The sequence below is a fragment of the Pelmatolapia mariae genome, linkage group LG7 (genome assembly GCF_036321145.2).
Source record: "Pelmatolapia mariae isolate MD_Pm_ZW linkage group LG7, Pm_UMD_F_2, whole genome shotgun sequence".
NCBI lineage: Eukaryota > Metazoa > Chordata > Actinopteri > Cichliformes > Cichlidae > Pelmatolapia > Pelmatolapia mariae.
Window position 1 is genome coordinate 19,891,336 of NC_086233.1, and position 9,537 is coordinate 19,900,872.

Consider the following 9,537-nt stretch of genomic DNA (forward strand, 5'->3'; position numbering starts at 1 on the left):
GGCTTAAAAATATGCAACAGTGTTCCAGCAGATAGTATCAAAATTAAGAGCGCTGTGTTTAATGTAGTTAAATAGAACAGAGACCTGGTACAAAAACAGAGAACACTCTCAGTCAGCGCTTGTACTCTGACATACGAGATATTTACATTTAACTTGCACTATAATATTAAAAGTATATGGTGAATAAAAATGACAACCAACTCAAGTAAAACACATTCACACAATTATCAAAGATCATTTATTTCGGAAAATGTGTAAATTATGCTGTTTATCCACAGAAAAAACAAACATGTTAAAGTGTGTTTTACAGTCCAATTAAAGGATCTACATTTTTTAATTTAGATTTTTTTTTTTTTTTTTTTTTTTTTTTACACAAAGTTTAGCCAGCAGCTACAACACAATGTCCTTTTCTGCTACTTGTACTGCTTCTTCTTCTTCAGGAGAGCCTCTCGTAAAGCAATCTAGATTAAAAGACGCATAAAAAAAAAATATATTTCCAGGTGAAATGCCAAAGTAGTTTCTTGTTTACATACACATTTGTAATAGGCATGTGTGACTTACCTGTTTCTCTCTGAAGGAGCGTTTGCCTTTAGTTCTGACGTTCTGACTGTGCCTCATCATCATGAAGTTCTTATTTCTCCTCTTCTCCTTGTTGCTGCTGCTAGCGTGTGGGTTTAGCTTGGTCCGCTTCTTGACAAATTCCTTCCTGTCTGTCCGTCCCGCCTAGGAAATCAAACACATCATTAGGCCAAAATGCTACAATAAATCAGGTTTACACTTCTGAAATGCACTGAGAGTTTCTTAAACTCCCCAGAGTTAGTGTTTCATATGCATGAACTGATTTTTTTCTTTTATTTAAACAAATCTGCACATTTCCATCATAATTTATTCACCATTGCTGTTGCCAGTCGTGTTTCCTTATCCGCTTTTGGTTTCTTGTGCAGTCTCTCAATATCTCTCAATGTCAGCAGCTCTCCTCTGGGAAAAAAAAAAAATAAGTTGGCCATCATTCTCAACAAGCTAATCAGCACAAAGGCCCACACGCTAAATTCAAGAGACCGTGAACCTCAGAGTAAAACTGTTTTGCACAAACTATTAAGATTTCAATAAAATACATTTCATTTTAGGTGCCTTGAATGTTTAAGGTTCATTTCGTGCCCTTACTTGTCTCGCTCGTCATCACTGTCCACATTTTTCCTCTTCTTGCCTGGTGCAGCATTGACCTCTTTGGCCATCTGGACCAGACTGATCTTCTTGAAGTCATCTTGGGTGAGGAGCCTGCTGGCGCTGACCGCCGCTGCCTTGGCTTTTCTTTCTTCAGCTGTCATGCTTTGAAGCTTCTCTGCCTGATTAAAAACAAAAAAAACAAACATGAAAAACCAGAACAGCTTTATAAATATATACCATTGTTTCTACCACGAAATAGTATGAATAATGAGGTTTTAGCAATCTGTCAAGCTATGTTTGTTAATTGTTTAAACTCACCACTTCCCCTGTATCTTCATCAGATGAGTGGTGAACGTCCACCCACTCCCCATCTTCGTCATCATCACTAATACTGGCACTCTCCCAGCCGTCTGTTATATAAAACAATACAAATATATTATTCACACATTCCGTACGTACACAGAGGCAGATGTTACAACAGTGGCCAACCTTCATCGTCCTCTCCCTCTTTGTTCTCCTCCTCCACCTCCAGGACCTCGGCTCCGGGGATATAGTCTTTAGCCTCGAGCTCTCCGTAGTCTTTGACCTTGGCCTCTGCCGATGCCTCAGTGGGTCTCCCCTGAATGACAAGTAGGGTTTATACTTACAGACGTGTAGCTTCAACTATTCTAGGAACTGGAAAACATTTATGAATATATAACATATTGACCCAGGTGACGAGAATGGGCTGATCTCCATCTTTTATCTCCTTTGTACTTCTTGAACGTTCAGAACAATTTTATGGTTTATTAACATTCATTTTACATTAGATTTTTAAATGTGCTGCCACTACTTGACTACTTAAGTCAAGAAAACATAGCATCCCACAATTCACTCAAATGTTCATAAAATATCTTTTTTCCTCATTTTACTGCAAATCGGAAGGCAAATCATCATTTTTGAAAATGTTTTGAAGTTCATATAGAGTTCTATGAAGCTCACCCTATCCTTTCTGTGCAGCATCTGTGGATTAAGACTCCTGAACAACTGGATAAGTCCTCTGGCAGACATCATTACATCTGAAAATCAAGGCAGTGTACATCATGTGAACATGAATACAGACTTCAACACAATCACAAAAACTTGAAATAGACCAATTACTTACTCTTGTCTTTGTGGGTCTTGTATTGGGACAGGTCCTGCAGAAGGTCCTCGTTGATGGCGAGCGGACAGCGTGCTGCCACCTCCCTGATGGCATTGAGACTGAAACATAAACAAAAAAGTCAGTTTTAATATAAAAGTATAGAGTAAAACTAAAGAGGTAGCTACAAAAACACTGTATAAACACTCGCTGGCCACCTAACAGACTTCTCATTGATGAAAACATCTAATCAACCGATCACATGTCTGCAACTCAACTCATTTAAGCACATCGTAATGACGACCTAAGAAAGATGATATAAGGGACTCTGAAGTTGTTGGTGCCAGACAGGCTGTTTTGAGTATTTCAGAATCTGGTGTTCTTCTGGGATTTTCCCACACAACTATTTCTAGAGTTTACAGAGAATGTAAAGAAGAACAACATAAATGCATGACTCTATCCTGTTTTGACTCAACAATGGTACAGGGTGTATTTTCTTGCCACACTTTGGGCCCCTTCTTATCAGTTAAGCATTTAAATGCCACAGCCTACCTGAGTTTGTCCCTGACCATGTCCATCGCTTTATAACCAGTGTACCCAACGTGTGGTAGCTGCTTCCAACAGGACAACACACCATGTCTCAAAGCTCAAATCATCTCAAACAGTTTTCTCAAAACATGACAATGAGTTCACTGTATTGAAATGGCACCAGATCTCATTCCAACAGAGCACCTTTGGAGTGTGCCGGAACAGGAGATTTACTTAACTGATGTGCAGCTGATAAATATGCAGCAATCATTTGACGCTGTCGTGTCAGGTAGGAAAATCTAGAGCTCCTTCCTGAATCTGTGCCACGATTACACAGAGGTGTACCTAATAAAATGGCTGGTCGGTGTATGTTATAGGTTTAGCTTGACTCATTTTTCAATTCACCGCATCTTTTGATTATCGTATAAAGATCTACTTACCCCACAGTCATGACCTCCCCAGAGTTTCTCTCTGTCACAAAGTTGTTGGCGATTGTCATGATCACAGGTTCAATGATCTGCAGCAGAACAGTGTTAAACAGGACGAGCAGTGTGAAACTACTGTGTTAAACCAGCTTAAAACGACTGAGTAAAGGGGAGTAAATGTACCTCAGGGGGAACGAGCTGGTGGGAGGCCTGAGCAGCACAGAGAAGAATCTTTGTCACATCTGCAAAGACAGCAGCTAGTTAGGAAAGTCTCATGGACAAATGATTTCTTCATGAAAATTCTAATTTAAATGTTAATAATAATAGCTTAGCTAGTACTGCTATGTATCGATTTAGATTGTTTTGAGGTGGGTTGCTGAGTTTTGGAGATATCAGGAATGTTTTTTTTAAACTAAACTACACCACCACACCAGAAGTAATGTGGACCCAGTTAAGAAAATTCCACTAAGAAAGGACACCAATGTTCATATCTCATCTAGCTGGTGGACACTGGGAGATGAACTTTTTGTTCTCAGGTAACACGGTACAAAGAGACATTGCTGATGAGGCATCACTCACTAAAGCAAGAGCCAATTATTTCCATTTTATTCAAGAGAAGGCAGCAGACATCCCCAAAACTGGGTCTAGATGAATAAACAACAGTACGGGACAGAAAAGAGCATCTGTTTCTTTAACTGTGAGTTCTTTTTACCTCTCTGATGAGGCTGAAGAAACCTCTGGATGAAAGGGTAGAAATTAAAGAGGAAGAGCTGTGAAAGAAAAAGAACACCAAGTGTTTACTCGCCAGAAGAAGAAAAAAAAAGAAAAAACCCTGCATACCTCACTCATGCCTCAACAGCTGCGATTTAAATGTGGAGTTCAATAGAAGCCAGTACATGTTTTACCAGACCCGACACACAGGACTGAAGGGTGCATTTAAAACTGGGTTAATCTAATAAACTCATTTACGAAAGAACAAAAAAAAAAACAAAAAACAGATGAGTCACCGACCTCGTGGATTCCAACCAGTCGGGATATGAGCTCCATCATCATGATCTTAACCTCGAAGCGCTCCTTTGAGTCTTCCAGCTGCTTTAAGAGCTTCTCTGAGAAATCTAAAGAAAATAAAATTGATTTTATGCAGTTCTATGAATGGAAGCCTAAATGACCTTGAGGGAAATTCTGTGTGTTCCATTTGCTGCAGTGATGCTGAACAATTAGATACCTTGAGGGTCGTGAATAAGGTGAACTGCAGAGAAATTAAAAACTTCTGCTTTCTTCTTCTTTTTATGTTTCTAAGAGAAAATGCGAGGATAAAGAGTTAATACAATTCATCCTAGCACAGCAGTAAATAATCTCTCAGTACTGTCCTGTTAACCATCTTAAAGTTACACAATTGGAATTAGAAGCAGTCCCTTCAGTAGAAGGTAAAACAGTGGCACCTTGAGGACTTTCATAGCCTTTTCCAGCTTCTTCTTGTTCTTGGAGGTTTTCTTGCCAGTGGAGAATTTCGCCATCAAGTCTCTCGCTGATGGCCCTTCATTCTTTACAAACACACACACAAAAAAACCCCACTCCAAATCTTACTGAATACTGCACAACAAATCTAAACCACATTTGTCTGTTTCAAATGCATTCTACCTTAGCATGAAAAAAAAAAAATACTATGTTGTATCATAACATATCATACATCAAACTATCCATCTTTGGTGCTTACCTCTGATTCTGAGTCACTCTCATTTTTCTCATCTTCATCTGTTCCCAGGAAGAATTTAAGGCCTGCCACAAGGATCTAAACAAGAAGAGTGGCTGGTCATAAGCACTAATGTTTCCACTTAATCAATATCATAAGCAAAGTATTTTAATATGTATGTATATATCTATCGATCTATCTAGCTCTAGGTCTAAGTCTAGGACAATATACCTTTGTCACTTTGGAGAAGCACGTAGTTGTGATAACATTAACTGTTTTGGGATCATTCCTGCAACAAAAAAAAATACATGTTTGAAACAAAATAATTATACATTGGCTGTAAAATAGCTGCTTTAACGTTTCTGTTTCACTTTGAACCCACCATATGTTCCTTTTGTACAGCTCTACCATCACATCTAATGAGATCTTTGCTGCTATCGGATTACTGTCTCTCAGCATGGTGTACATGAAGTTCTGTAACATCTGTAACGAATGACAGCACAACGCTGTGAGTGCACACCATTTTACAAAGACTATCAAACAATATCAGGGTGCACAACAGCTGTGTACTTACTGTGTTGACCTTGTTGTTTTTATGTTTTGCGTTGATGTTTTTGATGTCTGCTACAATGTGTGTGTACAAAGTCTAAAGAGAGAAAAACACTGTTTACATGAAAGCAACAAAAACAAACAAAAATAAACAGAAGCAATCAGAAGACTGTCCCATTGGTAGGTCTGCAGAAACTCTAACAGCTGAAAAAAGTTATTAACTCATCACTACATAAGACATTCACCAGTTAGCAAAATTAAACTCACTGGCCACTTTGTTAGGTACACCTGTTCGAGTGGTTGTTATAGCATCAGCGTTATCTAATCAGCCAATCACATGGCACCAGCTCAACGAATTTAGGCATGTAGACATGTTCAAAACAACATCAGAATGGGGAAGAAAGCTGATTTAAGTAAAAATATCCAGTGAATAGCAAGACTGCTTTAGGCAACAGGAGCTCAAATAACCACTCAGTACAACCAAGGTCTGCAGAAGAGCATCACTGACTGCAGAGTACATCAAATCTTAGTACCAAATGAGTATCACAGCAGGATAACACACCATTTCACAAAACTAAAATCATCGCAAACTGGTTCCTCAAACATGACAAGTTCAGTTCACTGTACTCAAATGTCATGTACAGCCACCAGATGTCAATACAACAGAATGCAGGCTTTTTTAAAATTTAAATTCCTAAGTTTTAAAAGCTTGAAACCAACTAAAGCTATCAACAGAACATGAACAAGCAGCTGTAGTATACTTATGACTAAAACAGCTGTACTGGATTGAGTCAACCAGCCAAGTCATTCAAAATCACACTCATGTTTACAACAGCAACCTGTGGAAAAATATGAGGCTAATATTTTCTTTTCATTATTGCTCTAGCATATTGTACAAATATATATGTGTATATATAGAATAACGAATCTTGGCCAACAAATGGATAAGATGCCCCAGATAGCATGGTGGCTCTCGAAATTCTTAATGTTAAGAATTTCCTGCTTAAATCTTAAGAAAAAAAAAAACAGCAACATAAAATAATTTCTATTATCCATATATCACGAATGGTCCTCATGCTCAGTATTGATCTAGTTTTTGGGCAAACTGTCTACATGTTTACACAGACAAAACTTTTGCTTATCTTTATAAATATCTGAACAACAGCTTCCCAGATTGCGCTCTCAAAATAATGAGAAAAAAACTGTAATGCCCCTTAATTACACTGCTGTTTAGGGAAAGAGCTTAGTCTTACCTTCCTAAGCAGCTTGTCATGACATCGCAGCAGCTCAAAGAAGAGCTCTAGGAGGCCTGAGGCATCAATCAAGTCTTTATTCCTCAGAAGGATCAGAGCTTTGCAGAAAGTCTGACAAAGACAGCAGAAACGCATATAAACCATTCAAGTCTTTAGCAAAACTAAAGTGACGGGTTCACATGAATCCTGGTGTATGAACCCAACCTCACCATTCGTAGGTCCGGCTCCAGGACTGTGTGGTAACTAAGTAATAACTCAGACAACTCTTTAGGAAACGTGGACAGCTGCTGGGGGAAGCAGTGACCAACCTGAAGGGCAAAGAATAATTTTATTGAGACAACTTTTAAGATCCAGGACTATCCACTACACCAAAAACACACCGGGTTACCTGAGCGAGAAACATAACGAGGTCTGCAAGCTCCTTGTTCGGTTTGTCAGGCTGCAGCTTAAAGATCTGCACATTGGACTGATAGTGTCGGTACTGTTGCAGAAACTGCGGACGAAAACGAGAGGATTACATGAGTAAAAGAAGGCACACACTTCCCAAACAACTCTCCCAGCTAATGCGTTTAGCAATCTTAGCTAACAACACTCACCTCCTCGACGTACGACTGCGGATCTCTTTTAATGAGATTCTGAAGTTGAGGGAGATTGTTTGGTAGTTTGTTGTTCTGTCGACCGGACATGTTTTAAGATTATCTTATGTATGTGTTACAGAATAATGAAAAGCAGCACTTCTTACAGGGCAAGCATGGCCAATGTGTACGCTGCCATTTAATTTGAGGGATCCAAACGTCACATCCGGCCACACTGTCGTCACTTCTGTTTTCGTCTTTGAAGAAGCGCTCCTGTACAAAAATTGAAGGAGAGAAAAATCGTTGACTTCAAAGAATGTAAAACAATGCAGAGTTTTTGTGTGATAATATTTTGATTTTATATTCATAGGCGCTCTTTGTATTTTGCACCAACTTTTCTTGCATTTAAAAATCATGTAAAAAATGTTTTCAGTATACAAAGAGCATGCCTCTTTGTATACTTGAAGACAGTTCAACAATAATAAATAAATAACGGTATGATGAAGAGAAATGTGTCCAGTAAAGTCAGAGAGCTTTCCAACGAGTTTTATATGGTGGCCCTGAGAGGCCAAACGGACTGCAACTTAAGAAAACACCAGCAATAAGAAAAATGCTGCAAAAGCACACAAAACACAACAGCACACAAATAGGAGAAAAAGAAAACAGAAATAGGAAAAATGAAAACAGAAATAGGAAAAAACAGATTTCCAAAAGCACAAGAATAACCCTAACTCGACGGAACAAGTTGCAGGAACCAAAATATGCTAAGAATTGCGGTGGCAGACACTTAAAAGAAGTGGAGGATCTATCCGTTTTGTGAGGAGAAAAAAAGATGAGAGGTAAGTGTTTTAGCCTAACTATTAGCCTAAAAATCCATCATCATTTATATGAATCATGATAAAACACACCTACCATGTTTTGGCTTCCTGCAACTCGTCCTTCAGGTTCTTGATGTACTTTCATTTATCTTTACTTAGCTGATTGTTTCTTGCCAGAATATGAATTCTAACAGTTGTCAAATGGGGCTGTAGGCTGTGGACCAAACTTCTTTTCTTTTCTTTTCTTTTTGCCTGTCCCAATCAGAATTGGCAGTCTGAAGGCAAATAAAGATGCCAAACGGATTTATTTTTCCAAGTGGGTCATTATGGCTGTCATATTGGTCCAGTTGATTGATCTTTATTATCATTATCATTATTTATTTATTTATTTATTTTATTTTAAGTTATTACAGACTGGACAGGCATGAATGGGGGATAGGAAAGAGAGAAAGAAAGAAAGGGAGGGAAAGAAAAACAAAGGGGAAGAGGGACAGGAAGATATAGTGTGTGTCTGTGAGCAACCGTGTGTACACCTGTGTGCACACCTGTGTGCGTGAACACACTTGTAATCAAAAGGTTTCTCCATGTAACTATCTGCTAGAGGGTGTGGGGAGCCATAGCCCTGCCCCTCAGGGCCTGAAGCAGGCATGGAGGAGATTCAGGCCCCAGACATCCAACAGTGGCTTGTGTGTACTTAACGGGGTCCGACATTACAGTGGTGCCAAAATCCTGGCGTGATGTCAGATCCACAGCACGATCAGCCTGCTCCGCCAGGGCAGGCTGATCCGCCCGCTCAACCGCTGCAAATGCTGGGCCAGATGATGCATGATATGGCAACAATGGGGGCCCGGCAGGTGGCATGACCTGCAGCTGGCGATGCTGCACCAGCAGACGGAGTGGCAGACGGCGGCCCTGGAGCAGCTGCTGCGGAACACGGCCGCACCGGCACGTCCTCCCCCGCTGGCGGTGACGTTGCACCGGATGAGGGAGGGGGAGGACCCGCTAGTATTCAGTGAGACTTTCCAGGCCACGCCGTTGGACTGCCACTGGGCGCAGGAGGAATGGGCCACTCGGCTGCTGCCCCTACTGACGGGGGAGGCCCAGATGGTGGCGCTGAGTCTGCCCCCAGGATCGCAAGGGGTTTTTGAGGACATCTGTCGGGTCATACTGGATAGATTGGGCCTCTCCCCGGAGGACTACCGGAGGTGGTTTTGTGCCAGCAGGATGACTGGAGGGGAACGGCCGTTCGCGTGGGCTCGTCATGTGGAGGATGCGGCAGCAAGGTGGCTGCCGTCGGGGCTATTCTGCCGTCATTAAGGCTATTTGGACCAGCATCTACCAGCATCTACCACCCTCAAACTGACGGGTTGGTGGAGCAGCTGAATAAAACCTTGAAGTCCATGATCCGT

General features: G+C 40.6%; 1 protein-coding gene across 1 annotated transcript; it reads right to left on the reverse strand.

Moving 5' to 3' along the window:
- Positions 1–281: 281 nt before the first annotated feature.
- sdad1 (SDA1 domain containing 1) lies at positions 282–7,523 on the reverse strand. Its single transcript, XM_063480611.1, has 22 exons — positions 7,332–7,523; positions 7,124–7,228; positions 6,945–7,043; positions 6,736–6,846; positions 5,508–5,579; positions 5,316–5,416; positions 5,165–5,222; positions 4,958–5,032; positions 4,683–4,784; positions 4,466–4,535; positions 4,252–4,355; positions 3,953–4,010; positions 3,424–3,482; positions 3,256–3,332; positions 2,312–2,409; positions 2,149–2,225; positions 1,657–1,786; positions 1,486–1,577; positions 1,165–1,346; positions 894–978; positions 562–723; positions 282–461 (listed from the first exon to the last, which is right to left on the reverse strand). The coding sequence occupies exons 1-22, from the start codon at positions 7,419–7,421 to the stop codon at positions 414–416; spliced, it is 2,055 nt and encodes a 684-aa protein (XP_063336681.1). The 5' UTR covers positions 7,422–7,523; the 3' UTR covers positions 282–413.
- Between the last annotated feature and the right edge of the window lie 2,014 nt (positions 7,524–9,537).

Excerpts from the sequence above, each read along its gene's own strand:
- sdad1 (XM_063480611.1), bottom strand. The coding sequence starts at position 7,421 with ATGTCCGGTCGACAGAACAACAAACTACCAAACAATCTCCCTCAACTT. Across the intron at positions 5,417-5,507 it reads AAAACAACAAGGTCAACACA|ATGTTACAGAACTTCATGTA; the intron begins GTAAGTACACAG and ends CATTCGTTACAG. Across the intron at positions 979-1,164 it reads AGTGATGACGAGCGAGACAA|AGGAGAGCTGCTGACATTGA; the intron begins GTAAGGGCACGA and ends TTTTTTTCCCAG.